Source organism: Streptopelia decaocto, assembly GCF_964273445.1.
Source record: "Streptopelia decaocto genome assembly, chromosome: 2".
NCBI lineage: Eukaryota > Metazoa > Chordata > Aves > Columbiformes > Columbidae > Streptopelia > Streptopelia decaocto.
This window is the reverse complement of record NC_138655.1, coordinates 74,165,890-74,183,692: the sequence shown is the minus strand read 5'-3', so window position 1 is coordinate 74,183,692 and position 17,803 is coordinate 74,165,890. Positions and strand designations below refer to the sequence as shown.

At 41.3% G+C, this 17,803-nt stretch overlaps 1 protein-coding gene across 2 annotated transcripts; it reads left to right on the top strand.

Moving 5' to 3' along the window:
* Positions 1-4,420: 4,420 nt before the first annotated feature.
* UPP1 (uridine phosphorylase 1) lies at positions 4,421-16,379 on the top strand. 2 transcript variants are annotated; one of them, XM_082045514.1, is made up of 8 exons: positions 4,421-4,540; positions 6,896-6,960; positions 9,834-9,951; positions 10,470-10,628; positions 11,654-11,768; positions 12,276-12,485; positions 14,141-14,287; positions 15,741-16,379. In XM_082045514.1, the coding sequence occupies exons 2-8, from the start codon at positions 6,908-6,910 to the stop codon at positions 15,878-15,880; spliced, it is 942 nt and encodes a 313-aa protein (XP_081901640.1). In that variant the 5' UTR covers positions 4,421-4,540; positions 6,896-6,907; the 3' UTR covers positions 15,881-16,379. The 2 variants fall into 2 exon arrangements, with proteins under 2 accessions (XP_081901640.1, XP_081901641.1); XM_082045515.1 differs by having other exon boundaries at positions 4,500-4,540; positions 9,871-9,951.
* The last annotated feature ends 1,424 nt before the right edge of the window (positions 16,380-17,803 follow it).

The following is a 17,803-nucleotide window of genomic DNA, read 5'->3' as shown; positions in this document are numbered from 1 at the left end:
AGAATCTGTTATTTTATTTATGCAGAGGGGACTTGTCAGAATTTTCTGAATCAAAAAATGATTGCACGCTAGCTGCTTTGGTGATGCAGCGTGTTAAAAACCTATTGGTGCTCAAGCTTTTAACCATTCAAGATTATCTGACTTAAGATGGTAGTGTCATGCTTTCTAGGTTTTTGTGAATGTTTAGGATACTGGGCATAAATCAGGGGTTTGTTATAATGAAGATTATCCCTCGTGTTGGTTTGATTTATGCTGAGTAGATCTTCTATTTCAAATATTACATCATTATCACTGGCTGGTGCAATGGCCAAGTAAACTACTGGTCAGTTAACTCAGGTTATATTTCCAAGGAAATTCTTCAGACTCACATGGTGGTCTTTGTATTAACACCTGTTTTCCATCTAAAATGCAGACATGCATTTTATATGCTTTATAGCTGTTATACGGTTGACACGCTGAATTTGATCTCAGGAATGATAAACACTGGTGCCTGCTTAGCTGAGTTAGGTACAGCTGAGTTAGTACTTCTCAAGTAAATGTTGTGGTTCTGAAGCCTGATGGGATCCACATATATTTGGATGTAAGCTGGTAGGACTGATCAAGAGGGCTTTAAGCTGAATAACTGGGGAAAGGGGATTGCCAAAGGTAAGCCAAGTGTTGTCAGGGCATCACCCGCGGGTGCCCATGCTGGTGGGAACACTTAATGCTGCTCCTGAGAACACGGAGGGCTCAGAAGCATAAGTGCTCACATACCAGTGCATGCAGTGTGAGAAACAAATGGGATGAACGGGAAGTGCGGGTCAGGTACCAGAGCTGTGATATCATTGGTATTAGTGAGACACGGTGGAATGAGTCCCATGGTTGGAGTGCTGGGGTGGAGGGCTGCAGGCTGTTTTGGGGAGACAGGCAGGGCAGGCGAGTAGAGGAGTTGCAGTGTTTGTAAGGGAGAGGTTTGAGTGTACAGCCCTTACAGTTAGAGATGACCTGGTTTGAGAGCCTCTGAGTGAGGATTAGGGGGGTGGAAAACAAAGCAGATGTTGTAGTGGGTGTCTACTACTGATCACCCAGCCAAGATGAAAGCACTGATGAGTTATTCTGTAGGCAATTAGGGGAAATTTATGGATCAATAGCCCTTGTCCTTCTGAAAGATTTAAATTTCCCAGACATCAGTTGGGAATATACTGCTGTGAAGAGCAGATCTTGGAAATCCTTGAAGCTTTTGGAAGATAACTTCTTGTCACAAGTACTCAGGAAGCCTACTAGCAAAGATGCCCTCCTAGACTTGATATTTGTGAATAGAGAAGGACTTTGAGGGAGATGTGATGGTAGGTGGCCATCTTTGCCACAGTGATCATGACTGCTTGATTTGAAAATTTTCAGTGTAATGAGAAAAAAGGACAGCAGAGTTGCTATCCTGGACTTCAGGAGCGCAAAGTTTAAGCTGTTCAGGGAGCTATTTAGAAGAGTACCCAGGGAATCTGCTTTTGAGAACTTTGGAGTCCACAAGTACTAGTCATTTTTTAAGAACCACCTTTTGGAAGCACAGGAGCAGGGAATTCCACTGTGTTGTAAGTCAGGCTTGGCTGAACAGGGAACTCCTCATGGAGCTAAAGAGGAAAAATAAATTGTATGATCTCTGGAATCAAGGTCAGGCTTTTTAGGAAGATTACAGAGCTGTAGTCTGTATATGCAGGGAGAAGACATGAAAGGCCAAAGTGCAGTTGGAGTAGAAACTGGCCAGTGTTTTGTCAGACAAGAAGAAAGGCTTTTTTTAAGGTATGTTAATAGCAAGAGGATGTCTAAAGAAAACATTGCATCAACACTTGTTGAAGATGGTTACCTGACTAATAGGCATGGGGAAAAAGCAAAAGCATTCAATACTTTTTTTCCTCAGTCTTTAATAAAACTGATAGACCTCAGACTGCCTGGACCCCTGAATTGGAGGACCACGAGTGTGGGAACAGGAACTTTCCATTTGTGGACACTGAAATTGTAGGGGATCAGCTGTATCAGCTGAACGTTCACAAGTCTACGGGGCCTAATGTGATTCGGCCCAGAGTACTGAAGGAGCTGGCAGATGTTATGGCAGGACCCCTCTTGATCATCTACGAAAAGTCTTGGGAGTCTGGGAAAGTTCCTGCTGACTGGAAGCTACCCAATGTTATTCCGATCTACAAAAAGGGTGTGAGAGAAGACCCAGGAAACTACAGACCTGCTAGTCTAACCTTGGTTCCTGAAATATCATGGAGAAGATCGTACTGAGTACTATTGAAAGGCATTTAAAAAATAGTGCAATCATCAGGTACAGTCAGCATGGGTTCACGAAGGGGAAGTCCTGTTTAACTAATTTGATATCCTACTATGATAAAGTCACCTGCCAAGTGAATGAAGGGAAGGTGGTAGTGTAGTTTTTCTGTATTTTAGTAAGGCTTTTGATATTGTCCCTCACAGCATGTCCCCCACAGCTGTGGGATGGGCAGGTTCATGGTGCACTGGGTGAAGAACTGGCTGAAGAGCAGAGCCCAAAGGGTGGCAACCAGTCACCAGCGCTGTTCCTCAGGGCTCAATTATAGGGCCAGTTCTGTTCAATATATTTGTCAGCTATCTCAATGCAGGAGTTGAATGCACCACTAAAAAATTCGTGATGATACCAAACTGGGTGGTGCTGTTGACTTTGTTGAGGGACAAGGGGCCTTGCAGAGGGATTTAGATAGACTGGAGGATTGGGAAATGATTAATTGGTTGAAATTTAACAAGCCACAATGCCAAATTCTGCACCTAGGATGGAGTACTGCTGGGCACAAGTATGAACTGGGAGAGGAGTGACTGGAGAGCAGCCCTGCAGAAAGGGAGCTGGGGGTGCTGGTTGGCAGCAGCTCAGTTTGAATCAGCAGCGTGTGCCCTGGCAGCCAGGAGGGCAAACTGCATCCTGGGGGCATCAAACATGGCATCACCAGCTGGTCTGCCACACTCAGAGTTGGTGCAGCTTCACCCTGAGTGATGTGAGTTCTGTGCCCCACCATTTAGGAAGGATGTGAAGATCCTTGAATGTGTTCAGAGGGCAACAAAGCTGGTGGAAGGGCTGGAAGGCATGTCCTGTGAGGAGCAGCTGAGGACTTGGGGCTTGTCTGGTTTGGAGAAAAGGAGGCTGAGGGGCAACCTCATTATTCTCTGCAGCCCCTGAGGAGGAGGAAGTGGAAACATTCCCCTGTGTCCTATCACTGGATACCAGTGAGCTCAGCACCTCTCTCTCTCCAAGTTGTGCTAGGGAAGGTTTACACTAGAAACTGGGAAGTATTTCTTTACTGAGAGGGTGGTCAAACACTGGAACAGGCTTCCTAGAGGTGGTCGATGCCTCAAGCCTGTTAGTGTTTAAGCAGCATTTGGACACTGCCCTTAACAACATGCTTTAACTTGGTCAGCACTGAATTGGTCAGGCAGTTGGACTAGATGGTTGCTGTAGGTCCCTTCCAAATGATGTAGTCTAGTCTATTAGCAGAAGTAATCTGTGCTCACTCCTCATCACCTTTTTTTGCCGTGCCAAAGTGCTAGTAAAAGCATTATGCTTAAAAACAGTCTGCACAAACGTACATTTACAGACACAGATATAGATACCAACTTCCATATGACCGAACCTGACTCTGCAATCCTCAGGGTACCAACTTATCACAGAATCACAAATATTAGGGATTGGAGTGGACCTCGAAAGATCTAGTCCAGTCCCCCTGCTGGAGCAGAAACACCCAGATGAGGCTACACAGGAATATGTCCAGGTGGGTTTTGAATGTCTCCAGAGAAGGAGACTCCACACCCCGCCCTGGGCAGCCTGTTCCAGTGCTCTGGCACCCTCACCATGAAGAAGTTTCTTCTCAAATTTAAATGGAACCTCCAGTGTTCCAGTTTGTACCCATTGCTCCTTGTCCTATCATTGGTTGTCACCGAGAAGAGCCTGGCTCCATCTTCATGACACTCACCCTTTATATATTTGTAAACATTAATGAGGTCACCCCTCAGTCTCCTCCAAGCTAAAGAGCCCCAGCTCCCTCAGCCTTTCCTCATAAGGGAGATGCTCCACTCCCATAATCATCTTTGTGGCTCTGTGCTGGAGTCTCTCAGTTCCCTGCCCTTCTGGAACTGAGGGGCCCATATTTTTACATGTATATTATATTGAAAACTCGTAGTCTCGAGGTAGATCTCCCGAGGAGCAGCAGTAGATCCGCGCTTGCAGCACATGAGCTCTCTCTTCCCCCCGGCACCGCGGCGCATCCCGCATCGGTGCCCGCAGCCCCCGCCGTGTCCGTCACAGACGAACGGAACAGCCGGTGTCCGGGCAACCGCCGCGGGCGCTGTTGCCTTCGCTGCCGCGCCGCCGGTGCGCAGGGAGTTAACCGCGCCCGGTGCTGCGGCCCCCGCCCGGGACGGGGCGGTGCCCGCCCGCTGCAGCCGGGAGGCGGCTCGGCCGGCGCGCCGTGCAGCCCGGTCGGGTCGGGTGCAGTGAGAGGCTCTTCTCGGTTCCCAGCGGCGGTCCCCGCTGCCCCAGGTGAGAGGCGAGCCCCGCCGGCAGAAGCGGGGGGACCCCTGCAGCCCGCGGTCCTGTCTCGGAGGATGGCGGGGTGACTGCAGCGCCTCCCGGCAGCGGCATCTCCGCCCGCCGGGCGCTGAAACCGCTGCGGGGGGAAGCGACGGAAACCCGGGCGGGGGGGGGGGGGGGCGGTGACGGGGAGCGCTCGTCGTGGGCTGCGGGAAGGGCCGCGGCGGTGTCGCCGGCGGGTCTGTCGGTGGGAGCGGGCTGCGGGCTGCGCTGTGTGCGGGTTCCGGGAGGTCGCCGAGAAGTCGTGAGCGAGCTCTGTTTTTGTGCACAGCCTCAAGAAGGAAACCACAGTATAAAAATCAATTTTGCAATTACTTAGATTTTTCTGATGATGGATCAACACCGAACTAGAGCTTTTTCTGATACTATTAATTGATGTCTTCCTTTAAAAAAAAAGGGGTGGGGGAGGAGAAAAATACGAGAGAAAGTAATTATAATGGATTCTACAGGGTTTAAAACATCGGTCTGAGGATTAGCAAATGTTAAAGGGATCCATTCCCTTTCCTGAGCCGAGTCTTGCTGGGGAGCACGTTGTTCTCGAACATCAGTTTTAACTTTGGCTGAGGAAGACAGGTAGAACTTTTGACATGACTCTAAAAATTCTGATTTGTTTAGACACCGTGAGAATTTTGCAGCTTCATATTAATTGGCTGCCTGTCAGCTACTACCTGGTTGCTGGAACGGTCTGCCATGGGGAAAACTGCTTTCCGCTTGCTCCTTTTTTCTGTTTCTGACAAAGCATCTCCAGTTGGGTGCTATTGGGGAGGGTATTCTGGACCTTTGGATTGTCAGAACTTTGTTCTCATTTTTTTTGAAGCACATCATTACTTAGGGGATCACAGAACCAAGAGCACTGTTAAAAATTACATGGTTGCTTCATACTATGAACAGCAGCTGGATGAATATATTCAGTTTATTTGGAGCCGTTTGTCATCTAGGTACATAAAAATCACTCTGCTGTTTCTTCTTCTTCCAGTTCCTCGTTTTTAGGACTCCAGTACTATAGTTTTCTTGGAACAAGTTATGTGTTTTTCCTGTAATGTATATGGTATAATAGTGATACCCTGTAGTAGCTGACTCTTATAATACCACCATAAGGATGCATAACTGATTCCAAATGCACCTTTTATACTTTACCTCCTTGAGCATATATTCTAGTTTACATTTAGTATATGTAATACGTGTGAAGTTTAGGTTTATTTAATAAAGGTTGATATTTTAAATGAAGAAAACTAATAGTCCTTATAAATGTCAATATATTTCCATTATCCAGTGGCTTTTAATAGGCAGAATCCAGCTTTATTTCATTTGGTTCTTCAGCTCTTTCAAAATTAATGTATGATGTAATACTATTGCAAGATTGATTTCTTTCTATTTCCTTATAGTATAATCATGGGTTTTTTAGGGATTAGAATCCTGTCTGTAATGTATGTGCTGTCAGGCTCTTTGTAAGGGAGGGTAGAGCAAAACTTTGTGATTCAGTACTTCCTGTAAGGGCGTCCCCAGAAAAGTACCAACTTTGGCACGTAGCCTTAGTCATTTCTAAAAATAATGACAAATCATTCTATAATTATAATTCTGTCATTTTATCAGCACCAAAGCCTCAGTGATAGATTTGTCTATGTAAATGTAAAGGAGGATGCAGAAAGGAGGAGGTTTTTGGTGTAGGATAGTGTAATGGATTAGGATACAGATATTCAAGATGGGTGATAAACTAGAGTGCTGTGACTTTTTGGAGTAATGTTTTGGCTTAGTCTTCCTCACTTTTAGGTTGAGGCAGATAGAAATGCTCTTAAGGTCAGTAAGAGAAGTTCAATGGAAAGGATATTATGAGGAAGATGCTTCCTGGGCTCAGGTTTCAGGCCTGTGAGAGAGATGAGCTTTGGAGACCTTTGGGAGCCAGAGGTGACAGGGGGCTAAAGCTGGTTCAGCAGTCCCGGTGGCTGTAGGAGCTATAGAAAAAGGAGGATTAGTTAGTTAGCTATGAGACTTAAACCTCTCTGCCCCATGAGCCACGTGTTGCATATCCCACAGAACCGAAGTAGTGGTGAGGGGGGAGTTACGTTAGTAAGGGATTAGTTTATGCTTCAGTGGATTGAAAGTGGTGGTTTTGGCCAGAAAAAAAATGGAGATGCTCACTTTGCTACAGTTATAAAAACTGTAGTGTGGCTGGATTATTTTGGGGGTTTAATATTAATGATTGTATCATCTGTATAGAAGGTTTTTCTCACTGTTAATGATGCTGGCTTTATAGATGGGACTGTTCTGGTGCACTGATATCTGTTTTTTTTAATATAATTCTAGGTATAAGCATACATGGCTTCTGGTGTCTCAAATGAGAAGAAAACTGATGATGAACAGTCTTCAAAGTAAGATTCAGAAATTAATTATCTTGTCCAAGTTTACATTTACTTTCCTCCCCAAACTCATTGCACACTCATTTAGTTTTAGATGAAGTTTATGATAGAAATATTGATTATAACATCAAGTATCTAGTAGAAGCTTTTTTGACAAATGAAGTCTTTATCTACTTTAACCACACCTACACAGAAGGCTTTGCTGGCTAGCCATTTTCATTTATCATGACAGTGGATTTTTCCAAGCACAGGTGATGTTTTTAGTATTATTATTATTTTTGTCAATCCACTGAACTGTTGAAATGTTGACTTTGCTTGCTGCATATGGCCACACCTACCTGCTTCAAGAGCTTGAACAAATATTTCAATCTGTTTCTCTAATCCTTACTTTAAGCTTATTTTAGTAAAACCATACAGGCATGTTTAGTCGTCAGATATTTGTGTTTTGTTTAAACCCCCAGAAGCTGTAAGTTCTTTACAACAATGTGACAGGAATAAATTGTCTGCTCCTTAGAGGCCAAAGTTTTTTATCAGGCAAACTTTGCCTCTACTGTAAATCCATGGCAGTTGTCCCATGTACATATAGCAATATGCTTTTATTGCCCATTTTACCACAGAATCCGAGCCTGCAATGAGATCTGGGTGGGCAGATAACCAGTACAAGTTAGTGAGAGCCCCTGGCTGCAGTGAGGGGGTAGGTTGAATAGTGTTGCTGGAAGGGTATGAGATGAAAAAGGCGAAATACAGACACTGTTGAGGAAGGGAGATGTATTTAAGCCAGACATGAGGACAGCGTATTGCCACATACCACATGAATTTCCCTGTACTTGTGATAGAGACCTCGCCTTTTTTCATTTTATTTCCGGGAGAGAAGCTTTAATTGCGGGTAAAGAAGGAAGTATTATTTGCTTCATTGGCAACAAATTGTGAAGTGATTTCAGATCACATCCTATTCACGCGTAAAAGCCATTTCAATCAACATCAGCACAAGCAGCTATTTGATCTGCGTTAGTGAGTGGTCCATTAAATATGGGCAGAGTCTCACAAAATGGAGCCACAATAATTTAGAAGAGGCAGCCTGGGGATTCTGCTCACGTGAGCTGGCAAACTCCTGGTCTGTTTGCGCCTTTCTGAAGAGCCATAAACCTGCTCTTTATTTCTCCCAAAGTCAAACAGGTCTCTTGGAGGGAAGGAGAAAGGCAACCAAAGCTTTGGTTCCACCTCAGGTGGGACTTGTGTGAAGGGAGGCAGATGGGGCATGTGAGAGATGGGAAGGAATTGTTGCCAAAAGCACGAACGAACCACCCGGTTTGTTGGGCTGTTTTCCCAGTTCCTGAAGGTGGTAGTCTGTGGTGAGTAGGGATAAGTAGGGTGGACTGGGATGATACCTCTTTTATTTGGTTGTGCAGCTACTGCTGGATAGTTAGTGACCTTGGAGGGAGAATTTCGAGAACAGGAACAGTTGATATACTCAGAATATTTGGATTGTAACTATTTTCTTTGCTTTCTGAGGAGCAGTGTGGTGACCTCAGTATGGGCATCTAGGCCACTTCAGGCTGCTTAAGATGACCAGCACATAATGCACAGGATTGGCAGATAAGACATTGGACCTACAGAAGAGCACTGCCCTTTGGGAAAGGCATTAGAAGGCAGACAAGATAACCCAAACCATCTAGAATAGCACTAAATGCCTACGCTTGGGCTTCAGGGTTGTTCCTGCAAATTCTTAGCAATTTTTTGCATAAACTCCAAAGAAACTCTTTTGTCTCCTCTGACAAAACAGTTGGAATTTCCAAAGCTATACTGTGACTGCAGAGAGCCTTCATTAAGCTATTAAGTCGTCTTCTTGTATCTGGAAAATATTTACTGCTTGTATTTCATCTCAGAAACTACTTTGAAGTATTGGCTGGTATTTTGCTGAAGCTTGTGATTATTGTCTAGTCTTTCCTACCTGTTTCAACTGAACTTAAAACGTCTGTCTTCTGTGCTTGGTGTTTTATGAGTCATCCAGCTTGCTTAGTTAGGCCATTACCAAATTTTCCACCAAGGCAATCCTGCGTGCTAAGTAGTTCAGTTTTCCTTTCTTGCCTTGTAGTTCCCTGGTTATCCAGATTTTTTTTTTTTAAAGTTGTATCATTTCCTTACAGGAAACAACTTAAGAGGAAGTGAATTCTTTTTACCTCTTCCTCTCTTTCCATTTTTTTTTTTTTTTTCACTTTTTTTCCTCTTCCATAGTTTTCTCTTTGCTTTGGAATTAAATTTGCTTATTTTCTCTCTTGTTCCAGACCCTCTGTACTGTTGTTACCAGTCTTATGCCGTAGATTTTTTTCCTCCTGGCTGGATAACACAGCATAACAGTGAACCAAATTGATAGAAATCCCCTTTGGGCCTGTCTATAAAGCCCAAATCTTCACACCCCTCTCAGATGGCTAGGAGGGTCAGTCAAAACACAAGAGGTCAAGTTTGCTTTTCAGCTTTACTATATGTTACCAACATAGTAAGGTGGTCTATTGAGTATTCCCTGGTCCTGCTCCCATTGCTCTCCTCACCATAAAGACTGACCCTGATTCACAGCTTTAATATTATTTAAGATGAAGGCTGCACTGTTGCAAACACATCTTAGCATCTAGACTGTTCTTAAGTGATTTCATCCTGTGCAGTGAATGGGATGGTCAGTATCTTACGTGATTTGTTATGCGTCAGAAGGTGGTAATGAAATTTAGGATTTCCCTACATAATGCATGAGGAACCAAAAGAAGGTAGTGAGGGCATACTTAGGTGTGACATTTCCCAACTTCTACTGCTTGACTTTGCAAAATTAGCATCTGTTCAATGTAGGGGTTTGTATATATTCTATATGTTTCAAAATGCTGCTGTCCTGACAGAGAGAATTTTATCTGTCTCTGCAACCCTCACCTGGAGAAAATGAAAGAAGACATCCTATACCATTTTGCTCTTGGAACTGGCACCCATGATTTTCCAGCATTGTTTGGAGATGTAAAGGTAAGAAGCTTCATTCAGCAAGCTTAAGCTTTTCTGCAGAAGGTGGAAATGCAGCTGCCTTCAAAATTAGACTAGATGTGTCAGCATACAACCAATTGAGGAATGACTAGAAAGGGGATAAGTTTTTATGGGTTCTTATCACTTTCAATATCAAGCACAATTGGGAACAATGGTTTCTGACTGTCTCTTTTGATCCAGTAAAAAGGCAAATGCTGCAGTCTCTATTTGGGTAGAACTCCCTGTTGAGGGGCCTTCAAGTCGATATCTGTCTTTTACTAGTTTAAACAGGAGGAAGGCATTTGAGTGCTATATAGAAAGTGGTGGTTTGGTTTTTTTTTTTATTTTTTTCCCCATAATTTTTATTCATGGCCTTTTAGAATTATTATAAGAAGAACCACATCTGGGAATAGCTTTGTGTTAACTTAAGGTGTTTGCATCCTTGTGTTGGTCTTCTCATGTTCTTTTGAGATACTGAATCATGCAGCTGATTTTGTTTTGTTGAATGCTGTCTACCCTAGTTTGTATGTGTTGGAGGAAGCCCGTCACGGATGAAATCTTTTATCGCCTACATAGCTGAAGAACTGGGGCTGGGCAGCCCTGGCTCCGACTACCCCAACATCTGTGCAGGAACCGACCGCTACGCAATGTACAAAGTGGGACCTGTCTTGTCAGTCAGTGTAAGTAACTTAACCACACATGGGACACCATTCAGTGATTCTGTTCAAAGTAGAAAATAGGAATGCAGATTTCTTTTAAATTCTTCATAGATAGAGTCAGGTTTTTGAGTTTGCACCAGCTGTGCTCAAAATAGTGCAGCTGGCTAATTAAGAACTCCTTTTTAGGCTTTTCTTGTAAAAGGGCAAATCTCAGAGACCTTCATTCCTTTCTTGCCCCCTTTTTCCTCAGGCGACACTGAGGTGTTGCAGGGATGGCATTATAAATTATTGAGCAGACTTAATGTTGCCTCGTCCTTGTCCTGTATCCTGAACAATATGGAAAAAAGGTATCTGGATGCATGTGCGCTATGGGAAAAAATGACTGTATCGCATCCATAGCTAAGTATCTGCAGTGGCATTGTCAGATGTGTTAACATAGCTTAAGAGCAGCTTTCCATGGGACTTGTGCCCCTAATTCATGTATGTGCTTTAAAGCTTCATACCCTTAATTTGTAGATACAATTACATGCTTCAGCTGCATAACTGTATTATCATGCTGCACCTTTTGAGTTGTAATTATTGCATTATCATGCAAGTTGAGGTGGACTTACATTTGCTGAATTTTGTAACTAAACCATAGTGTCTATGTTTTTTAAAAATTTAGCTTAACTATTCACTAGCACTTCAAGTTGGTAAAAAAGTGGAAGTGTGTTTTTTCTTGTGTTTAAGAAAAATTTATTGATGAAGTGCATTTTTCGACTGTTAGGAAAAGACACTGCTTATGCTTTTGAGAATGTAAATATTTTATAATTAGTGATTTTTAGAAATATTAGACTTCATGCATAGTCCACGAAAGTCAGTGGGAGTCTTCCTGTTTACTTGCAGTAACCTTTCAGTCAGCCCATAGGGTTAGGGTTTCTGTGCGAGTGAGTTAAGTGACATTTGGAAAAAAATATCAGGAAGGAGAGATTGTCCAGCTCCTTCTTCCATATATACTTTGCATTGTTTCTGTGAATGTTGAAAATGAATTTCTGCTTTCATTTCAGCATGGTATGGGCATTCCTTCTATTTCAATCATGCTGCATGAGCTGATCAAACTGTTGCATCATGCCAAATGTTCCGACATAACCATTATCCGCATTGGCACCTCTGGTGGAATAGGTATTTCCCCTTGTATTTCCCCTTGGTTTTGTGTGTTGTTTTTGTTTGTTTGTTTGTATGTTTGTTTTTTCCCCAACAAAAGCATCTTTGTAGGAGAGTAAAGCATCTCACTACCAGTAAGTGACTGATCATCAAAACAGTTTTCTGCAGGATATGAATCATTTTTCTTCTGTAATTCTGAAAGAAAAGGCAATATCTGTCTCCCTGGATAGAGAAAATTCACTTCAGAGATCTGACAAAGTCAGGAGAAGGGTATTCCTGTCCTTTACAAAAAGTATGAGATAAGAATATATAGTGAAAAAGTAAAAATTTTGTTCTTTGAAAAATTATTTGTAATAATAAACTGAAGCAGCTAGGCAAGCACACACAAAAAAACATCTCTTGGTGAGTTCTGGGGTAAAGTTGCCACCTTTAAAAGAAGTAGGATTGAGTCAAGATTTACATTTCATGTGTGTGGAAACAAAGCATTAACTGCATTATGAAGCTTTGTGTTTCTCTTTACTGCAGGTCTGGAGCCAGGCTCAGTGGTTATAACTCGTCAGTCTGTAGATGCCACCTTCAAACCTCAGTTTGAACAGGTTATTCTGGGAAAGACTGTAATTCGCAGTACAGACCTAGATGAACAGCTAGCTAAGGAACTGATGCAGTGCAGTAAAGAAATAAATCAGTTCAATACAGTTGTTGGAAACACCATGTGCACTCTGGATTTCTATGAAGGTAAGTCTGGCAACAGACTAACAGAAGTATATCGGTAAGCAGCAACATATAATATTGAATAATATTTTAACATTAAGGTTCTGGTTCACTGAAAAGAACCAGTTCCCTACTTTGCGTTGTCTTGTCAGCCATAATTAACCTATTTTTCATATATGTAAAATCAAGCATTGTGCCTAGCAGTTTGCTGTATTGAACTTTTAAATTTGTGGAAGTTTATTTCCTCCCAGCTCTAATAGATCCTCTGAAATATATGTAGTCTACTATACACTTTTCACGTACTCATCAGTTAGGTATATTTGTCACAGAGTTTCTGTGATTTACTGAGGCATTCTAGACCAGGGTGTCAAACTCATTTTTGCCGGGGCCATATCAGCCTCGTGGTTGCTGTCAAAGGGCTGAACGTAATTTTAGGACTGTATAAGTATCCTACATTTACATATAGCAACTGTGAGGCTGATGTGCCCCCTGGTGAAAATGAGTTTGACACCCTGTCCTAGAAGATGAGAGGAATGAGAATGATTTGTGGCTTTCTCCCCCACCCCACTCCCTTCTGGTTAAGTACCTAAAATAAATCTTTTCTAAAAGGAGTGATGGAAACTTTATTTCCATGCACATTTTGAACAAAACATTGATCGGACAACTGAAGACAATATTCTGCTGAGTTGTGTCAATGCTGCCACGTTGGAGAGGCAAACCTCCAAGACTTACCTTGGATAAACGTATAAACATTCAGGTGCTTTTCTGATCTGCCGAGTCTATTCACAAGTGTCTTTCAAATCTTGCGAGAACAGAATTAGGTGACACCTAATACTACTTTCTCTAGCTGCTACTGGATAGGTGACAAAGGGTGCTATGTGTTAGGGGAACATGGTTTTTGTAACAGCATTCCCACTTGGTCAGAAACAGACACTGTCAGTTTGTGCATCTCCTCAGACACCAATCACAGGTGCAAGCTACACTAAAAAAAGACACGTCAGGGATGTTTTCAACTCATACAGCAACACATGAGAACAGACTCAAGGGCATTAATTTAGGAGAACTTCTCCAGAAAACAAAAATACACTGATTAAAACTTCATGTAATTTAATTTTACTGTATATAACGTGCTGCTGTTTTTTCTGTAGGTGTTAGTCTTGGATAATTTGAATAAACTAATTTTCTCAAAAAATGGTAATAGTTAGTTAGCTTAAGAGACTCTTCATCTCTTACCTTTGAGAGTCTCTAAGTAATAAAATTATCATCCTTTGAGGTAGCATCAGGAAGGCATTTTCAAGCTTTGTAGTTTTCATAGACAATGATTAAACATCGAAGAAATGCAGCACTTCCATAGAGCTTCAAGTTTGTTGCTGAATTTTGGTGCATTCCCCATATACTAGAAACTACTGTTTACATTTTCACATTTATGATTTTGAGAATTTAAGATGGAGAAGACCAATTAAAGTACTGTGATTCACATTATAGAGAATACAAGTAATATGTAGAAACTCTAGCGATGGCTAAGAATTGTTTTGTCCTGTTTTCTTGCACATGAAAAAAAAAGAGTAGTAGAAAAAGCTGGGCACTGTATAGGGTGAACTGCAATAATCAGGTGTTTTAGGAACTGAATTTGTTTTATGACTTCATCACTGAATTTTTTTTATAAAATGAATTTGTAGGACAGGGCAGGTTGGATGGTGCCATCTGCTTATATAATGAAGAAGAGAAACTGCAATATTTGAAGGAAGCTTATGATGCTGGTGTCAGAAACATAGAGATGGAGTCTTCTGTATTTGCTGCAATGTGTAATCTCAGTGGTGTCAAAGGTAAACTAACTTAAAGTCACTTTATTCAAACTGTAGGAGGTTTTCTGCATTGCAGGAGGTTTGCAGTAAAAACTGAGAATGAGGCGGTAACGTACCTTCAGCATATAAAAGCCCCAGTTCTGCTTATAGTTATGTTGCTGTGATTGTTTGATTTGTGTCATATGTATTTAAAACTTATGCAAACTTCCCTGCATACTTCTCATGCAGTTTAGTTCTATCATTTGCTATTCCAGCCCATGGAAAGCACATAAATCATTAAAGTATCTAATTATCCTATAGCATTAACTTGTTTTCTTCAGTTAGTTTTTGAAGTTTACGTGAAGCAACTGGTTAATTTAATCAGCCAGGTGATTCTCACATACATAAAACTACAATCACTTTCTGTATTTTCATATCAAATTGAAAATAGAAGAACTTTTTGTAGACTTATGACACTTAAAGATTTTTAGTAGCATCATTAATAAACCATTCCTAGTCATAAGACGTGTTTCACGTTTTTTTACACAAGCTAACTAATTTTTAGTAAAAATTAAGAAAAAAAAAGTGATTATCAATAATGTAATGCAATGCCTTTCTACATACCACATTAACTATAGTCTCTTGCTTTCTTTGGCAAGGAATTTGCCACTTTAAAACACTGATGTTTCTAGAACTTCCTTAAACTCAAGGAGGATTGAATAAAGAAAAATAAGCAAAATGGCCAACAGTTATGTCAAACATCTTCAGTTCTTACTGACTTTGCGAGTGCTTAAAATCGCAGCCAATGCAATTACAGGGCCATTAGGGAGCCCGGTCCTTTTTGCTGTCTCTACTTTGTAGGTCCATAATGTGCATTACGGCTTGTGCTCTGCAAAGTGTCACCAGCAGAAACCCCGGACACAGAAGAGCCGTGGTAGAGCTCAGCTTGAGTGGAAGGAAGGATTTTATCTTTGGGGCTTCGCTTAGCAAAAGGCAGCAGATGAGCCCGAGATAGGATCCGTGGGATCCTCACGTACTTGCAGTGCTCCCCATCTGTGAATGCCCAAGTGTCTCCTCTGCTGGTTCCTGAGGGACGGCACCCAGAGCACAGGGATTTTGGTTGGGGATGAGGTACACAGCGGGGGGCTGTGACGACATCTGCTACAGCAGTGTCTCTGATCAGTTCCTACTAGTCACACCGTGGATATAATTCCTGTCCACAAATACATAAGAATTGTGCGATAACAATAAGGATCTGCCTGAGAGTTCTTGCTTTATTGATGTAGTGATCAGTTTTCTTAAATTATTTGTAACTTTTAAAATATCGTCCACAGCATGCTAGTCCCCTAGCATCTTATGGTACTGTGCACTGTTATTTTGCATTTGTTTTCTCTCGTATTTCTAATCTCCTAGCTGTTCATTCAAATGTTTCTACTTGTGGACTGTAGAAGTGCCAGAATGTCATTCCTAACTGATGCTGTCTTTTAATTTCTAGCTGCCGTAGTGTGTGTCACTCTTCTGAATCGGCTTGAAGGGGATCAGATTAGTAGCTCACATGATGTACTTGTGGAATATCAGCAGAGACCGCAGAAATTAGTGGGTTATTTTATTAAGAAACGTCTTGCGAAAGTATGAAATATCCATCTCGGTTTTACAGAAGCAAAAGGCTCTTGCACAGCTGAACTCCTGGTCATGACTTGTGTGCATTAAAGGTCCTTTGCCTCAGAATACCTCACAGCATTCCCTGTGTTTGTGGAAGTTAATCATTTATGCCACTGTGCTTTGGGAACTCAATGTGCTAAGTGGACTTCAGTTAAGTTTTGCTTACTTATGCGTTACTGGCTATAAAACTCACTTTTCTGTGAATTGGGAAGTGGATCTGTTGTGAAGGATGAGCCTGCAATAATATATGAAAAAAGCTTTATTTATCCTTGCTGTAAAAGAAAAACTGGGAAGAAAATAAAACTTTATTGCCAAGTACTTGTGAACCACTGGATTAAAATTAACTTAATAATGCTAATGCCTTTCTCGTTGTTTTAAAAAAATTATAAAAAGTATAATTGTTTCACTTGTAAAGAAAAGTTAAAGTGAATGCAGTTTATTTTTTGCAGACTTTGACAAATAAACAATACTATTTTCATATATTAAAACTTCAAAATGTGGAACTGAATTTTCTAACTATTAAGTGACTAACTACTAACTTGACACTGAGTTGTTGAATATCTTGTACTTCCTAGATACTGATCCAACAGGGTCATTCATATCCCATTTTAACTATATGATTGAATCATTACCCAGGAAACATTTATGTGTTAAGTAATTTTGCATTGAAGAACTTGAACTCTTTCGCTGAATCAAGGTTGCTGGTTACCAAAGAGGAGCCAAAGGCATTCAGGAGATGTACAGGAAGTTCACAGGACTGCATTATGATAGTTCTTTTTTCTTTCTTTGCTTCTTTTAAAATTGTTTTTCATCTCCATGTCTTCAGGACATAATACTCACTTTTGCAATGGTTCCCAGTTCTTCTGAAGAACCAGAGAAAACTTATTGCTCGTACACGCCATTGAAACCATTTCTGCCTTTTTTTCCACTACTGTTGGCCTATTTTTCGTTTCTTTTTAAAATCATACTCATTGCTGCTTTTCTGCTGTGATTAGGACGTAAATGTGTGCTCAGCTAAAGAAAAATGTGTCTATCTCTTTTTGTACCACAGTGGATGGTCCAGTCCTAGCAGGAGACACAGGTCAGAATGGTCTGAATAAAATCTCGGAACAGCTGTCACTGATCCAGCTAAATGAGGTTTTCTTTTTGAAGACTGTAGTCCGCAACACGCTGTTAACAGGCATTAGAGCTAGACCTAACCGGAACGATGTAGTGGTAAGGCACACTGACCGAGAAGTGCCAGAAACTGGAATCAGTGTGATGGAAACACTGAAAAAGGAAGGGATGACTCTTATGAATAGGAAACTGCCAGTGAGGATTAATCACCTTAAACTTGATGAATTTTCAACTGAAGAACAGATAAAACGATAAGAATACTGCATTTTTTAACTTTACTAAGTCCTCCTCTAATTTTAAAAACACATTTTCTCATACATGCTGGGGATACAATAAATGTAGATTTTCAGATAAAGCCTCTTTTTTTTTTTTTCCTTAAGGTCAGAGGAAAGGATTGGGTTGGAATGGCTTCTCATTTTGTTTGGAAAAAAAAAATAATATATCTATACATCTATCTATATCTATATCTATATCTATATATCTATATCTATATCTATATCTATATCTATATCTATATCTATATCTATATCTATATCTATATCTATATCTATATCTATATCTATATCTATATCTATATCTATATCTATATCTATATCTATATCTATATCTATATCTGTGCTTAACTGTGCCTAGTCCTTGCCTGGGCATTTCACAAAGTCCTGTGAGGTCCCTTGGGAAACATGCAACAAAGCGCATCTTTGCTTTGCAACCTCCTGTTCCCAAAACAGTAGCAAGGAGATGAAGATCCCTAAGGAAGCAGCGTGCTGCACTTCAGGCTGA